Source organism: Motacilla alba, chromosome 1 (assembly GCF_015832195.1).
Source record: "Motacilla alba alba isolate MOTALB_02 chromosome 1, Motacilla_alba_V1.0_pri, whole genome shotgun sequence".
Classification (NCBI taxonomy): Eukaryota; Metazoa; Chordata; class Aves; order Passeriformes; family Motacillidae; genus Motacilla; species Motacilla alba.
This window is the reverse complement of record NC_052016.1, coordinates 115,645,925-115,664,491: the sequence shown is the minus strand read 5'-3', so window position 1 is coordinate 115,664,491 and position 18,567 is coordinate 115,645,925. Positions and strand designations below refer to the sequence as shown.

General features: G+C 37.4%; 1 protein-coding gene across 1 annotated transcript in view; it reads left to right on the top strand.

Moving 5' to 3' along the window:
- Nucleotides 1-18,567, top strand: part of CFAP47 (cilia and flagella associated protein 47) — a 258,402-nt gene that overhangs the window by 127,934 nt on the left and 111,901 nt on the right. The window contains exons 49-50 of the mRNA XM_038154900.1: nucleotides 1,916-2,027; nucleotides 11,693-11,830. Of these exons, the coding sequence (XP_038010828.1) occupies nucleotides 1,916-2,027; nucleotides 11,693-11,830 (250 nt within the window). The remainder of the gene's footprint in view (nucleotides 1-1,915; nucleotides 2,028-11,692; nucleotides 11,831-18,567) is intronic.

The window sequence follows — 18,567 nt, the reverse complement described above, 5'->3', positions numbered from 1 at the left end:
GAAATCTTTTGGTAGAAACTTGTTTGGTATGTCCAGTCTTTGATAAAAGCTGTATTACCCTACCCTTCTGCTTTTTATCCAATTTAAATCAATCACATTTATCCTACTTCTGTTTCTGTCTCCGTGTTACTTTTTCCTTAAATAGAAATCTCATTTTAACTAATCTTATTTCTATCCCTAGTAATTTGCTGTCATTTGTATTATCCTAGTTGTATTTTTAGGTACTTATCCTTCACTCTTTTGTGCATTCATTGTAAACTGAAATGGAAAAGTCCCTAAATGTAGGAGTGTGACTAGTTTGGTTTTTATATTTTAATAAATGAATCTTGCCCATCTGCAGTGTGTAACAGCCCCACCTTTCCTATGCTTTTCTCTTTGCTGACAACTTACAGATTTTTTTTCCATTTTTTTTTCTCCAAGTGTCAATTCAACAAGCCTTTTCATTTGTCTCCCTATTCTTTCTGGTTGCTGGACTTTTAATACCCAGTTTGAAATGTGGATTTATTGGGAAAGAGGAAGACTGGTCCTTTACAGTTTTCTTTTCTCTGTTACTTGGAATAGAAATTCTGGGTTTAGAAGAACCAGCACCTGAAAAAGGAATTACAGTAACATAAATACCACAGAGAGGGAAATGCATTGTGGGCAATGATTGTCTGTATCAGAAGAAAAGATAATTTAAGAATATGCTTATTTTCTACAGAAAATAATAAGAAAATATATTTACTTAAAAAATGGATCTGCATGTAATGCTGTTAATGTTGCAAAAGAAATCTTTGTAGAATGTAGGTATCCGCTTGGATGCTTGACAGGCCAGGTCTGCCTCTTCCACTGATGCCTTCTCCTGCCTTACTTGGAAACAGAGGCCAGACAGAATGAAGAGAATAAAAGCAGATATATTTAATGAGGGGCTTTCAGGTACATTAAGGGCAGACGAAGCCTTCCCAAGGGGCTGCACCCAGAATGGACCATGGTCATGAGTTCTTCAGACAGATACGAGTTTGTTCTTTTACATATCAGGGGTTAATTACAATTACAATTACAGCTTCAGGTCATCAAGTCATATTCCCCCAGTTTGGCCCCCTCCAATTCACTTTTGTTTATGCTTTCCAGGGCCTGAGGCAGTTGGGTATCCTTGAATCTCAGGCCTAGAAGGGTTGTTTTGCCTGACCAAAACGTGAAGACAGTTGACTCTCTATGGAGTTCAGAGTCATATGCTAATGCAGTGCAGAATTTCAAAAATGTAAAAGCTAAAATCCTAAGGCATCACCAGGGGCAGCTGCTCAGAGAACTCCTCTGTATCCACTGTGTACAAGAGAGAAAGAAATGAGGTGCAATTAAAAACTCCTCACCCTGTATTCTCCCAATGGCTTTACAGTTTGCACAATCTGAAGTTCTGCATGTGAAAATTCTACTGGTCTCTCCTTGCCTGGAGAGTTACCTTGCATGCCCTGTGGATGTGTCATTTACAAAATGTGACAAAGCACAGTTTAATATCACTTGAGGTCTAACAAATGATGGTAAAATGACACTTCAGATTTTGTTTTGCTCTGTCTATTTAGATGGATCAGTACTGCTGAATCTCTTTGTTACATTTCTAACAAAAATGTATGTAAAATATTAAGGGCCTGACTGTGCAAATCTCTGCATGTGTAAGCAGTTCCATGGTCTGAGCAATGTACTTTTGATCACATTGAGCAATGACTTCAAAATTTGTGCTTGTTATCATCTGTATATACCAGCATTTCTCTTATAGTGTGCATTCTTTCATTTGCATAAAATTTAGGACACTGATAGCACATTTTCTGTTCTACTCTCCAAAGCATGGAGAATCCATAGAATGGATGTTGTTTCTGTGGTGTTCTTGCCACAGCTACTTGCTTTTGATGAGTTTTCCTCTATGATTTGTCTTCCCCAGGTGTATTCCAATCTCTCAATGCTGAGTGGTGCCCCTGATGTGGCTGTCAACCCAGAGGACACTGCTGCTTACACTCTGAGTATATCTCCCTGCAGACGAGGAGTCTTTCAAGGTACTATTTAGAGCTCAAATATATAAAATATCCCTATAAATTGGCAGGTTAAATCTCCTTACACCTAATGCTTGCATTTTTTCTGCATAACCTTTTTGCTGGAAGTAAGGTTGTCATTACTGGTGATTCAGGTTTTTAAGCTGGCTCATATTTTTATTTTTAAAGGTATCTTACTGCTAAATGTGTGGTCAGGTTCTTCAAAAATGCCAGCATATGAACAACTTCATGCCTTTAATTGGTCTCATGAAAATTGACTAAATAGGAAGTAATGATTTTTGAATTATCACCAGGTTTGTAGATCTAAATTTAATTTTCCAAAACCTGTTTAATCCCTTTAGATACATTAGCACTACTAGAAACGAAGATGTAAGGGCAGAGACCAGAATTTGATTTTTTCCCTTAATTAATGTTCAGTCTGTTGACCACAAGGCAAGAGTACATAAATAGAACTCAGTGAACTTGGTTCTTTCTTTGACACATGTGGAGGCTAGGGAGATCTAAAATTAATTGTTCATAATTTGCACCCATCCATGTTTAAAATGGTATTTTTATAATACAATAGCAAAACTCCAGATATTTTTAACCAATGCCAGCATCCCATCATTAATGTTTTTCCTGCTTTTCTTTTTTAATAACAATTCAGATTTCATAATTTTTATATGTTTGGTAATGGTTCTAAAATTCCAGGGGGCTCATTATTTAGCTCATAATGTGAAAAGCATGGTTTTGAGATGAAACTGTACAACCAGTCTTACCCTTCCCTGTAGGGTAACTATTGTAGTATGAGGGAGGGAATTATGGAAACAGAGGAGACCATCCTAAAGGAACTGAGTGGCACTCAGGGAGAGATTTGGACTTCCCAATAATGGATAAATCTCTCAATACAAGATGCTTAGTGTGTGTAGTTTCAACTGTGTGGGTTCCTAACTCCAAGCACTTGTTTGTGCTACATTCTTGGACAATTGAGATTAATGACGGCTGTTTCCTTAGCATTGAAAAGCTATTAAATCTTGTCCCTGAGGATGTCAAACTGCTTTGCTCCTTTGGCCATTTTGTTTTTAGTACCTGATATGTAAAATGTAACTAATAATGCCATCTCAATTCACGAGTGACTTGTGCAAAGAAATTAATACCTGTAACAAGGCTTGGCCTTGTGCCAAAGGAAGATTTCAGTGCCCTGATCTGCAACCCTGGAAAAAAGTTCATGCTATTTGAATAGGAATCAGCTTTCAATGAAATTGTAACCATCAAAAATGTGCACCAGGAAATATTGAGGATGTACTCTATTTTAACATGGCTTTTTTTAAAGCATTAAAGATTTAGGAATAGTCTCTTCTTCTGCCTTAGAAAATCCCCAGTTCTTTTATATATAATGAAAGTTTCAGTAGAAGAGGCTCCAGAGGATCTATCAGAGAGCAAATTAATACCAGGTGATAAAAGCCATGCCTTCAAAGAGACATAGATGGCATGTTCAGATCTACATCTCCAATGTTCTCTCCTTCCCTTGACTTCTGTCACAATGGTTTCCATTATGTTTTGAAGTGTTATATGTTCACTGAGTGAAAAAAGACAGAACAGTCAGTTTCTCTAACCCAACAAAAAGTTACTGGTTCTAATGCTGGGAAGCCACATCTGCCCTTCCTCTCAGAAAAGTTCATGTGTTTTACACTTTAAAATAACTTAATGGAAGGGTAAAGTTATCCTTTGAAAAGGACAGGGCCCAGTTATCTGCAATCCACCCCCTGGCTCAGGGCTTGCTTTAATCACTACCTCAGGAAATCATGTTCATTCTTCCCCTGGAACAGAGACGGGTTTGGCTCTCACAGAAATCTGTGCACACTCTCTAATCATTCAGCTGCTGTAGCAGGGAGGGGGTGGAGGGCAGAGAGGCCACTCTCACAGGTGTGAGAAGCAGCAGCTGATTCTGCTGCCTGGTGGTAGGTTTGATGTAAACCTGACTACCAAGTGTCCTATCTAGGGGAACGTGTTAGGAAGTGCTTTCTTTGTGGCTTCAAGGAGAATGGAAGTCTGTCTGCATCAGACTGTGAGGCTGGCAAGTCATATATTTGTTCTCCAGAGCAGAATTTCCAGGCCCTGAGAAACTTCAATGTCAAAGATAAAATATAAATATATATGAATGCATTTTTGGCTTTCAGGATATTTCAACAGCCAGCCTGAATCGTGAGAGTTGCAGATTAGATGTAGGTGATTCAAGTGGGAATCAGACAATACCCAGGAATCTTAATCCTTTCTAGGTTCAAGACACTGCCAGAAAAATATAATTCAAACACTTCCCCCTGCCCCCTTCCCCCCACCCCCAAATAAAGTATTCTTTATCCAGTCTGGTGAATTTGTTTAGAAGGAAGAAAATCATCCATGGGATGAACAGTTGGAGTGACAAAATAAAAAGCAGTGCTCCAAAGCTATCTGCAGAGGGAGTCAATTTTATCCTACAAGGAAAAAAGAACAACTATTTTGATACCTAGCTGAGGACTCTGTCCTAGTCCTGATGAATAATTACAAGTCTAGAACTTCCAAACTTGTGAATGTAAAACTTCGTAGCCTTGGTGTTCTGATACTGCTTTTTTTTTTTCATATTAAAATGAATTTTAATGAAAGAACTTTTACCATATAAGTTGTACTGAGCAAATGGTTTGCATTTTTCATTTACTTTCAAAGTTCTTTTATTTCCGAAATTATATAGCTGCAAAATTGTGCTGCTTTTGCTTTCTGTCTTGCTGTTTTATGGTTGCTAAGCTAAAAATGGGCCCAGTTATTTTCTAAAGCCCATTTGGAGGCATTCCAGGAGAGTGCTAATATTACATGCTTCAGCTGGTTCTTAGGTGTGTGACAGCTTCAACACAGAAATAATAGCAAATAAACACCTCAAACAAGATTCTGTCACTGCATAAAATTCTTCAGCAGTCTGTTTTCTGAGTAATTGAGCAATTTTCTTTAGGTCTGATAAAGCATATTCTACAGATTGCTTTATATTTTATCAAATTTTATTTCTGCTTTCCACAGAATAGACCAGAATTTTTCCATTGTACAGTAAAACTCATAATACTTGAATATGTCTTGTGCAAAAACCCCACAAACCTTTTATAGTCAGTGCCCTTTTATTCACACAACCCCCTAGCCTTTGGAAAGGAGCTTTCTAACTTTATGTCTCACCTTTCACTAATTTTTTAACTGAATCTTCAAGAAACTACGAAGATAATCTATGCTGTATTTCCAGCACCTGCCTGTTTCCTTTGAGAGCTTCCTCTTCACCCAAATCACCCTGACAACTTGAGTCTAATTCAGTGGTGGTAAAGACAAAGCTTGATGGCTCTTCTGGTTGCTTGATTATTGTGAATGGACCAGCTGGATCACCAGAGTGCACTGCAGGAGCTGCCGGCATGGCCCAGCAAGAGGATCCCGGCACACACCATCCATCCATCCATCCATCATCCATCCATCCATCCATCCATCCATCCATTCATCCATCCATCCATCATCCATCCATCATCCATCCATCATCCATCCATCATCCATCCATCATCCATCCATCCATCATCCATCCATCCATCATCCATCATCCATCATCCATCCATCCATCCATCATCCATCATCCATCCATCCATCATCCATCATCCATCCATCATCCATCCATCCATCATCCATCCATCATCCATCCATCCATCATCCATCCATCATCCATCCATCATCCATCCATCATCCATCATCCATCCATCCATCATCCATCCATCATCCATCCATCCATCCATCCATCCATCATCCATCCATCATCCATCATCCATCCATCATCCATCCATCATCCATCCATCATCCATCCATCATCCATCATCCATCATCCATCATCCATCATCCATCCATCCATCATCCATCCATCCATCATCCATCCATCATCCATCCATCCATCCATCATCCATCCATCATCCATCATCCATCCATCATCCATCATCCATCATCCATCCATCATCCATCCATCATCCATCATCCATCCATCCATCATCCATCATCCATCCATCATCCATCCATCCATCCATCCCTCCATCATCCATCATCCATCCATCCATCATCCATCATCCATCCATCATCCATCCATCCATCATCCATCCATCATCCATCCATCATCCATCCATCCATCATCCATCATCCATCATCCATCATCCATCATCCATCCATCATCCATCATCCATCATCCATCCATCATCCATCCATCATCCATCCATCATCCATCATCCATCCATGATCCATCCATCCATTCATCCATCATCCATCCATCATCCATCCATCATCCATCATCCATCCATCCATCATCCATCCATCCATCCATCATCCATCATCCATCATCATCCATCCATCATCCATCCATCATCCATCCATCATCCATCCATCATCCATCATCCATCATCCATCCATCCATCCATCCATCATCCATCCATCATCCATCCATCATCCATCCATCCATCATCCATCCATCCATCCATCCATCATCCATCATCCATCATCCATCCATCCATCATCCATCATCCATCCATCATCCATCCATCATCCATCATCCATCATCCATCCATCATCCATCCATCCATTCATCCATCTATCCATCATCCATCATCCATCCATCATCCATCCATCATCCATCATCCATCCATCATCCATCCATCATCCATCCATCATCCATCATCCATCCATCATCCATCATCCATCATCCATCATCCATCATCCATCATCCATCCATCCATCATCCATCCATCCATGATCCATCCATCCATCATCCATCCATCCATCATCCATCATCCATCATCCATCCATCATCCATCCATCATCCATCATCCATCCATCTTCCATCATCCATCCATCATCCATCATCCATCCATCCATCCATCATCCATCCATCATCCATCCAGCAGGATCTGTAGGCTCCTGTGCCGTTCCACAGTGTGGATTCATTGTGACATTACGAGGCACTGAGCATTACAAACAAAGCAATTCCCCTCTTCCCTCAGTGCTGCAGAGCCCAATATGATTGACAGTTGGCAGCAGCATTTGCCACTGGCTAATTTCTCCTTGGCACGAGTCTTAAAGCTTATTCTCATTTTTTCTTGTAGGGAGCAATTCATTTAATCCTAGTATACCAACAAGTAGTAGGATTTACAGAAACTCCTTACAATTTATATGTCTCATCATAGACATTTTCCTAGGAAAAATAGAGATTATAATGTGTTGTACTAACCTAGATTAAATATACTTTTTTTTTTTTTTGTCAATAGAAAAACTACAACAACAAAAAATTGGCCAAATAGATACATAAATGACACTCATCTTGTTAATTTATCTTATCTGTTTTGTGGAACTTTTCTATGGCAGCAGCTGTACATAGGTTTCATTGGCCAGAAAAAAAGCAGAAAAAGAGAAAAACCCCTCCTCCCACTCCCAAGACGTTATTAAGTTCCTGTTGGTGTATTTAAACCACAAGCCAAATGTTTTTATATCTTTTCAGATTTGTGTGGTGAATTCTGTGGCCATATAGCCTTCTGTTTTGTTTTTTTTCCAGTTAGAGTATTGGGGTGTTGTGGACTTTCATCATCTCTCTGCAGCAGAAAGTAATCATGCACACTGTGTATCTTTCACATATTCCATTTAAGTTGTACAGAGGAAAGCACTGAGCACTTCTTGCTTTCTTAGCTGTATTCATGGATACAGGGGGTGTGCAGTGCATGGCCAATGAGTCACTCTGACATGGGGCGTTGTAATTACAATTTCATTGAGAAATAAAACAGCCTGCCTCCTTTTAAAGGGATGCATCTTCTCTGAAGCAATAGAAACCAAGGCTTGGTACTAATGTTTGGACTGTAGTTGTATAAAATGTTTCAACATTGGCTAGTAAAGCTAGAAATGTGCAATGATGTTTTGGCCAAGAAAGCTTTTAAATGAATGATGTGTCAGCAAAAACATGTCCTCAGTTTATGTAAATTTGAATTATTAATTTTCAGTAGAATAATAGAAATGTTTGTATTATTGCTTTTACAATTTTAGGATCATATATGCAAGTTTAGTATCATATATATGCAAAAGGACAGCTGAGGAGTCTTGTTTTCTGAAACAGATGATGATGGCATAGTTCTGTGGCCAGTTGAACCAGTGGGAATTGTGTCTCTGGGATGTAGCTGAAATCTGGTTTGGTCAAGAATGTAGGCTTTAAAAATTGTCAGCCGTGGCGTTTTGGCAAGTTACACTGTTGTGTAATGTGTGACAGAGAAGTCAGAACTGAGCAACTGGATACAAAAAAAAACAAAACCAAAAAAATCAAACTCTGAGGACTGTTGTGCATGAAAAGATTATAATTTGTCAGTTGTTTTGTAGCATCAATAATGAGAAGTGAGATGCACTAATTGGTAAAAGTTCTGTAAGATGGCTGTGCATTCACAGCCAGAAGACCAGAACTTTCTGTGTCAAAGTTCTTTAAAAGCAGGGAGCCAAGCTCAGCAGAACCTCACGAAAAATGTAAAATTGCTTTTTGTGTTTGTTATTTGAAATCTGTCATTTTTGATGCAGTATTTCTGCACATTTCCAATGTATTATTTATGACTTCATAGAGCACAAAGTACTTTTTATTACTCTTCATTGTATAAAATTCTTTTTCCCATCCTGCAAAATATCTCTTGACAGGAATATTTTTGTAGCCCATAATTTGAATAAATAATTTATTTATGTTTCATCTGCTATCTTAGGATCCCATAAGGGTCAGTGGGTTGCACCATTTACTCCCAAACCAGAAGAGCATTCTAATTAGGAATACTTCCTAGGAAAATGTTCTGCCTTAATTTGTAGACTCAAGTCATGCAGATCATGCTATGTGTACTGTCTTCACTGATAAGGATTCTGCATTTTAGATTTGACATGAAATTAATGCACTTTTTTCTTTTGTTATTTGCATTTCTTTCCAGCAATGATTTCCTTTTATTTTCCTGTAATAAAATATTCAAATAGCTTTGAGACAGTAGTAGATACTTTGATGCCTGTGAAAATTACGAAAGACAATTTATGAATATTTTAAGATTAAGCAGATAAACCGAGTTACGAAATGTATACCATCTGTAGTAAAACTCATTACTTTTTCTAGAAGTGCTTTGACAGATCGAGAGCCTTGCAGAGATCTGTATTCACCACATCAATTCATTCACCTTTATCGATCAAGATTATAACTCATTGCTATTAATTCTGTTTGTTTGAGCTCTATTTTTCATGAAGTAGGAAAACGGAGTGTCAGCACTTACACTGCAATTCTCCACTGGTTTTTTGATCATGCAGTTGGTGTATTATCAGCACAGTGGTTTAGCAATTCAAGTAGTTTTCAGTTACCATAGTTCCTCTCGTAGCTCTTGAAATGTTCTTGAGCATTAGTAATTTATTCGTTTGGAACTTATCAAGCATTCCAGTATTTGCTGCAAATAAAAATTAATTATTCAAGTGCTTCAGCAAATTATTTTGCTGCTTTTGAAGCCACATTTTGTGCAGAGAACAAAAGCCACTCTTTGTTTTACCATCTCATCACTCAAATTGCTCCTGTGATTGCTCCTCTTCTGTCCCTCTCTCTCCCACGCTCACATATGGATAATTTGTGAATCTGAAATACAGAAAATTGGTGAAGAAAATCCTCCATGGTCACTAAAAGGAAGAACTATAAGGAAAAATTACTAAAATATAAAAATTAAGTGTAACAAAATATTCTTTGCTGTAAGAATTTGGTAGAATTTATGAATGTATTGATTAGCATTTAGCCAAGACTGTTTGGTCAACTTCAAAGCTATAATTTTGCATATTTTTACTAATTTTATTCCAATTGTTGATAACTTTTAAGCATATTGATGGCAAGGATTTATATTTAAAATTAATGAAATTTCTCTTACACTTTGCTTCTCCCTAATATTGTGATTCAATAGACCAAAATAACACTAGGATTTTATATTGAGACATAAAATCAGATTAATTAGTCAGAATTCTGTGATCATTAGTCATTAATTAGTCATTTATCCTATGATCCATTACCTATTAGTGCCATTCCATGCGTTCTCTTACACCAAGATTCATGTACCTTGAGCATTTTCTTCAGTCTTCATTATCCTTTCCATAATGGTTTTATTTTTTTTTCCTTGCACATCTACCTTATCTTGAAGATTAAAAAAGAAATATTTAATAATTTCCTGAAATTGCAGTCCCTCCTCTGCCTACTTAGACCCAAGTTCTGACTTACTTTCTGGGAGTAATTGTAATAGTTTTTTAAACTTTTTCATTTGAAATTCTTTAGGTTTGTTTTTAATTAGTTTAGTTGAGTTTATTTGTATTTGAGTTTTCTTAATGAAAGAAAATATGGGATTCTAATTTTTTTAAGTTTGAAGTCATATATTATATTTTTCCTCTGGACTGAAACTTATTCCATTTTTTAAATTTTGTTTTTAACTTCAGTGTTTTACAACTGTGCTTCTCAGTTGCTGTCTCTCAAAGAAAAAGAGATTATTCCTCATAATAATTTAATGTAGTCCTTCTTAGTAGGAATAGTTAGTCAGTGTTGGTCATGTCACACCTCTGCCCCACTCAAAGCTGCAGGAACAAAGGATACCATTAGATGCAGGTATTTTCAAATCCAGTTGTTCTGGGACTCTCATAAGAATTCCCCCTTTAAAATTTTAAAAGTTCCATTAATAGTGGTTTTCCCAAGTCCTTGGTAAGACACAATGAACAAATTCTCTTTTGGAGATGTTTCCCATAAATTCTAATAATCACAAATGAGAACATTTCTTACTATATAATAGGATAAAATGTCACCTCCTCAGATTTTACATGAAGCAAGAATTAAACCTGAAAAATGTATTTATTTTAGCTTAGAAACTCTCCAAAATGTATTTGAACATTGAAGGACAATAATTCAGATGCAGGTAGAATGCTATTTGGTATTTCCAAAGTTTGTGTAGATTTAAAATTCTTAGACAGAGGTACAAAATGGAAGAAATGAAACCTGCTAATTTAAAGCCAGTATATCAAATCTTCCAGAATAACATTAATATTATTTAAAGGCACCCTGTACATACTAGATTTGTGTTATTAAATAGAGATCTGGCAATTTATAAATTCAGGGTTTATATTCTCCATATTTTATCTTCTTGTCATATTTGATTACAATTTAACATACAACACAAAAATGTATCACAGGAATATTCCAGCTATTACTGTTATTCTCTTATATCACCAGAATGAGACACTGTGATTTTAAAAGAAATAACAGAAACAATTAAGACTGTGCACAGAAAATTGAGCTGGGATAAAGATACAATTAGTGATCCCCAGATTTTGTCACTTTTATGAAGTCTTTGTTTGTATTGTGTTTCCTGCTACTGATCTTTTTCAGGTGCTCATTATGGATCTCTTCAGGCAAGCAGAAGAGCTCTTTGGGGACAGAAAATGGTTAATTTCCTTGCACTCACTCCAGAGATATTTCTTAATATCATAAATTATAATTGGATGGCTGACACCTGGAATGGAAGTTGTACTTCATTCTGTATTAGTTTTGAACTGAGGAAGCACTTGTGCATGTCTGGCAGCCTGTTTTGTGAAGGTAATTCCTGGGTAATACAGCACCTGCTATCTGTTTGTTTTAGGTGTAATTTCGTTTGTTGCTCAAGATGAAGACCAGCAGCAGCCTCCAGGCAGCAGCTCTCTGCAGAGGACAGATGGCAAATGGGCCCCTCAGAAGCTGCCAGCGAGGCCTCCACCAGCCCGGGATGCAGCTGACACTGGTATGGCTGTGATTATGGATGCATTCCTTGTCAATTTCCATAAAATTACATCACAATGTGTTTTGAAATGAAATGAATATTTAGCATGCACAGCCTACAAAAAGTGCATGAAATCATCCTTTTATGCTTTTAATTAATTTTAATTAATTGTTAAGCTGAGTTGTTTCTTTTCCTTCCCCCCTCCCCGTTTTTACAATGTCAGTGACTGTTGCTTGCCCTTGGAAAAGGACAGAATGCTTTAAATGGTTTCTTTGTAGCTCTCCAATAATACTGTTAGTGCTGATGTGAAAGCAGGCCTTTTCTGAAATCCATATTGCTTCACTTCTTTCCACTGTGGAAAAAACTTTCTTGTAACAGTCAGACATAGATACTCCTTTGGTACAATAAATCAAAAAGACAAGGTTCCAGAACACCTATTTACTTTCATATTGTCACCACCTGCTTTATTCTAAGCAGTATCTGCATTACTTTTGAGATTTCAAGTGTTCCAGAAGAACACTTTTGTGGTTACACCAAATAGACAAAGCCAGGTTCTTTGTTTGTTTTTACATTAATTTCTCCACTTTCCTTTTTATATTTGCAAGTATAATTTTACCTACAGAACCATGTTCTTAATGCTTTTAATATCTAATTTGGTATATATTTAAATTATCAAGCATTTTTTAATTGATTAAAGAATATCTCTTGCAAGGAAAGCTATCAAGGAGAGTTTTAAAATAAAAAAGTTGGTTTAGTCAATATTGAGTTTTTAGGAAATTAAGAAAGACGTGCAGATTTGAGATCTCTTTGTCTTTATAACTATATTTTCTAGATAAATTAAACCTAGAATTTATCAAGCTCTAAAAAGAATTAGAAGCTAATTTTATCGATAAATCAGAAATAACTTGAGTCAAGTCAATGTGAATGTCAGAAAGTCTGTTCTTTTATAGTCTATTAATAATCTGTACAGCAGCATGGAAGTTGGTGGACATTAAAACTCATGCAACACCTCGTTGAAACTTTACAGAAGACCTTGTTGAAAATTTACAGAAGAAGGATTTTAAGAAGGATTAAATTGAGATGATATATGCAGATAACATAATAGAGACAAGAATTATAAGTTTTCCAGATAATAAGTGGAATTAATGATAAGAACAATATAAAGGAAGATGCCAGGTAAACAGGAGATAACCTTCAAATCTCTACTCTCCTCCTGAGAATATTAATGAGTTTAGTTAAGCTTCAATTGCCCAAATGAAATATTTTTTCTTATGAGATATTTGCAAATTTAGGAATTATCAGTCCAAAAGTAGTAAAGACTGTAACTGGAAGTAACTAAACATAGAAGGTAAAGCAAGAAAATTGTTTAGGAGAGTGAATGTTTGAGTGCTGTCCCTGTCCCTGATGTGAATGGAGGGTTTTGTTCTTAGGGAGAAAATCCAGTGTAACTTCATGTTTGCTGTTATCATTACTGTAATACTTTTACTTCATGTGATTCCCTAATGACAGTGTGAGACTGACTGGTCTATTTATGCATTTAAATTTTCAAACATGTTTGACATATGAAAAGACAATAAATAATACCATAAAATATCAGTCTAAGAGGAGGAGGAGAGGAGCCCGGTAATCAGCCCCAAATCAGCTCCTTCTCTTGTTGCACACTAATTTACATGGACATAATCACTCCCACCCAGAGAATCCCATTGGTCATTGGAGCAGTCTGCACACCTCATTCCTCTGTGGCTGCCTCAAGTTACTTCAACTTCTCTTTCAGTTGCCTTTTTTTGCTATTTTTGTGCAACTCTGGTGTTCTATCTTTGTCTTATTGTGACCTACATGTTTCTAGTAAACTGTTCTGACTCCAGCTGCAGGGCTGCTGGCAGTGCCCCGGGCATCATTGGGATCATCCCCCTGTGCATCTCCCTCTGTCCAGCAGCAGCACTGCTCTGTCCAGCAGCAGCACTGCTCTGTCCAGCAGCAGCACTGCTCTGTCCAGGAGCAGCACTGCTCTGTCCAGCAGCAGCACTCAGCACAGACTCTCCAGCCCAGCTCGCGGTGCTCCTGCCAGCGGTGATGTCCCTCAGTGCTTCTTTGTACGAGTCTGGGGAATTTTGCTTGGGCTGTTGTCTTATGGTGGCTGCCCAAAGCGTGGCCTTTATCCAAAGATTTTACTTCCCACTTTGTTTGTCTCATGGAATGCATTCAGGGTTTTATGTCATTGCCAGGTTTTTGAATTTCCTTGTACTTGAAAAGCTGATCATCAGAAAGATACACTGCTTGTGAATAGGCCATGATGAAAAGCGCAGTCAGAGGGGCCAAGTCAGGCATTCATTTTGGCAAGGCCTGGTTTAGTTGTCTTCTTGAAGCCAATTTATGCTTCAGGCAGGCTTTCAATGGCAGGCAGTGTTTTCTCACCTGAGTTGTCACTGTAGTTCTTAGGAGATGTCTCTGAGTTGAGTGTCGCTCCTGTTGAGTTTAGAAGCTGCTTCCAAGTGATTCCTGAGCATCTGATGCCTTTGGAAGGTAATGGTACTTGCACATGGGATTCTCCTGGACTTCCAGGCTTGAAATCAGTCCCCGAGGGCTGAGCATCTGTGGGAGCATTATGGGGTATTCCTATGAGGAAGATGTCTTTATAGAAGGATAATGTCTTTGTTCTAGCAACTGTTGAAGGGAGTAAGATGTTAACAATACTCAGGATGGTAAAAATATACAAAGTTTAGCATTTGTTCATTATAATTCTTTTAAAAGAACGTAAGACCTGAGGATGCAATGGTAAGTGATAGGATTTATTCAGTATTAATGCAGTAAGATGTTTCATGTACCTTTAATATATTAAAATAGAATTGATACATCTCGTATGCATATTTATTTCTGGAATTAATGTCTTTTTAAGAGGACTGTTCTATAAAATCAATTTAAGTTACCAGCCCATAAATTTTGATTGGGTAGTTAAGCAATTTTCAGTCCAGTCTACATTCTGTATGTTCATGCATGGTGTTCTCCAGCTTCAGATTAGTTTGTGTCTCCCTCTTCAGGGAAGAAATAAAGACCCATGCAGAGAAAATAGTCCCCATGTAAATTGTTTGCAAATTTAAAATACCAGCCACAGCTTGGTATGTTTTTGGGTTTTTCGTTTGTTTTATTTTTTGTTTAGGTTTTTGTTTGTTTGTTTTTCTGTGATTTTTTAATAGCATTTCCACATTTGCAGCTGTACTTATGCCAAGGCACACAAGCTTTGGGGAATGGTATAGCATATGTAGAACATAAGCATTAGACTGTTTTGTGATTTTTCCTTTGTCAAAAAGATTGTTCAGTTACTGCTAGCTTTCTCAGTAGGTGCCCCTCTGCAGTGCTGCAGTCTGCTGCATGTTGTGAATTTCCCTGTGCCCCTCTGAGACTCAGAACAGCTTGATCCTCCCGTGAGCTAGCATGTTTTGAAACAATTCGGATACAGCAACGCTTCAAGGGCCTGTGGCCCACATGGAATTTTGTGGGGCGTGGTACTGAGTGCAATTAAAAATCTGTGTAAACAATGCATGGTAGCCCATTTAAAATTAATAACAAGAGCAATCTGTAACTGCACACGGAGTAAGGCTGCTGATGAACTTGAGGTTGCATCACCCTTCCTGCAGGAGGTGTTGTAATATTATTGTGCTGAGAGGGCAGGTAAAGCTGCATCTGCACTAGCCACAAATTAGTCACTCCTCTTGTAAACCTGTGCATCTGCATATTTTTGGCTATCATAGCGTGTAGGATTGCATTTGCATATAAAGAGATTAAATTTTATTACCCAATTTAAATGTCTGTGATGCGCATTATGCTTGTTTTGAAAGTCTGTATGGGCTGTAAAGTGTATTACTGAGAAATACATCATTCTGTTATGTCTGGCAGACCTCAAATGTGTATGTATGTAATTTTTCAATTAATAGACCATTTAATTGAAAAAAATCTGAAAAACAAAATCCCTAGCAGAAATAATGAGTGGGGCTTACATGACAGGTCCTGGTGTAAGCCCTTACCTGTTGTCTGTGACAGAAAACATTCAGAGTGATATAAAAAAATAACATTTTTGAAACTTAAGAGGAAATGAGCAACAGAGCAGCAGTCTCCCTGCAGCCAGTGCCCTTGTTGTTATGCTGGAGTGTTTGACGTGCTCTTTCTAGGTCATCATTTTGCCTTTCCTACCTTGTCATGCTTACAAACAATTATTATTTTACCCTTTAGCAAGTAATGAATTACAAACACATGCAGAGTACATAATGGTAATGAGAAAGAGCACTAATATTTGCCAGTTGCTCACAGTCCTGTAAGCACGTCTGGGGCTGAAGATAATGAGGTGAGGAGAGGGTAGAGGGAAGGTCCCCACAGTCTCCTCTGTCATCCTGTGGAAGTATTCGCTGAGCCAGAAAAGAGGAAAAAGTCAAACTTCATGGCCTAATAGGTGGGACAGTTCATAGGAAGTGGAGTTCAAATCAAATATAGGATTTTTAAAAGTCTTACAGTGTGGAGTTTTTCTAGCTGAATAGTGACTTGAATCTTTTACATTAATCTAAATATTATGAAACATTCAAAATAATCTTTTACAAAAAATATGAAATTCTCCCCAAGATATTTGACATTCAAATTACTGCAACATCAACAATATTGTCTAAGAGTGAGAACAGCTTCCTTCAAGGTTTAAGCAGAGGAAATAATTGAATAAACATTCTCAGAGCCTGTTTTAGAAAATTCAACAGTTAAGCTAATTTATAAACAGATTTACAAATCCAGAGCAAAGTTTATATATATGTTAATAATAATATACATATTTATTTCTTTCAAGTTTCTGAAAACCATGCAATTCAGAAATATCAATTAAAACATTCAACTGAGTCCAAATTATGGTTTTAAGATGACAGAGAGTATAATTTCCTACAGGAGAAGAAAATAAAGCACATTTCTTCTTCCAATCTAATTTCTTCTTGTTCCTGTTGGTGTTGTTATTAATATTATTAGAACTAGTGCTAGACTTGGTAACTAGACAGGCTTGCACCCTGTGCTACAGCCACTGTCTGCTCTGAGGCTGGAAACAGGTTATTCCAGAGGACTCTTTGTGATTAGGCCATTGCTTTTGTGAAAGTAATTTTTTCTTGGTGAAGTGTCAGTTCATCTCAGTGTTTTCTCAAGGATGAGTTTCCTGCCTGTCTTAGACCCTCTTGTCCCCTCAGCAGCCTGCTGCTGGAATTTGTGGGGACTTTTATTTCTGTAGCAGCTGCAGAATCCATTTCCCCTCAGAGCTGTGGCTGTCCCTTTGTCCCTCCTGGGCCCTCCTGGGTTCTCAGACGCGCAGCTGTGGGCTGGCTTTGCAGCCAGCAAAGGGCTGCTCGTGGTTTTGCAGACTAGGCAATAGAATTCCTTGTCCATTGCAGTGCTGTATCTGTTATGGTCTGGGTTGTCTCTCTCAAAATATTTCTTTTGCTTTCTCTGTGTGTAGAGTCCTAATAGTTCTGGCACAACTATGAAGTTTTAAGTATTAGGGAACTACTGTTTCCCACTGTGGCAAAAGACAGATGATATTTTACACACTCTCACCAGAGAGAGTGTGTGTGTGTGCAAGAAGTTTTTTTAAATTTAGAATAAATGGTAAAAATGTGATTAGTATTTCTGGTAATACATTAAAGACTATTTGTGTTATTTAGGAAGAATGTATCTTCTTTCATACTGTGATATATACATTAATTATTATTGAATGTTAGAAAGAATTGAAGGGTTGCTTTCACTAACTTCTCTGGATTTATTGGTGATCTACACCTTATTTGCCCAGCAATATATTGAGAAATTAGTAAGAGCAACCTTATAAAGTTCATCTACTGTAAATATGGCAGACAATATCCATTAAATTAATGAGGGGTTGATTTTATTGGCATGGAATTACATGAGCATAAAGATCTTCTGCTTGAAAATTAATGGAACTTTACTTCATAGTTTCTTTTTATTATTGAAGACATAAATTGCTCACACAATTCCACAATATGTTTTCTGAAATCTAATGAAAATCTGCCCACTTCATCATTGTGCTCAGGATGCTATTTCATGTAAGTGATTTTGTATTTTATGGATGTATAGAGGAATAAATGTCATTTTCCTAAAGTGACCTGTGTGCTCAGCAGAAATCCCTTATACCTCTTTCAGAGAAGACATATTTTTTATCCCAGAAAAAATGTTGCCTTTTCTGTGTGTGTAATGTTGTTTGTGTTGCCTGTTTGCCTTTCCTTAGGGGAATGAGATGAAATGCCTGCTGTGTGACAGAGTTTGGAATGGAAAGTTACGCAAATCCCAATGAACTTGAAAGGTTCATTTTGAAGTAAAAGGGTTATTCTGAAAAATAGACATTTGTCAGTTTCAATGCTTTTGCATTTGCCTAGCTGTGTTCCTCTGAAACACTGCAGTAACACTGTATTAGGGTTGATAAAATGCTTTTGGTTAATTTGCTCTCTTTAGCAAACATCCAGCATTTTGGAAAAAAAATCTTTTTGAACTGTAAACACAGAATAATTTTTTTTTCTAATAATGGCAGTCTGGAATCACTCATGGGGATATAAAACTTGTAATTCTTGGCTATCTTCATGTAGGAAATAGGCATTCTTAGCTTTAATATTTAGCAACTTTTAAAGAGGAGACTGCATACACTGAGCCTGCCTGAGTATGGTAGAGAATTGAAAAGTGAACCCTGTCTGGAAGTGAGCTGGCTTCTCACTGAAGTCTCACGTAGGTTC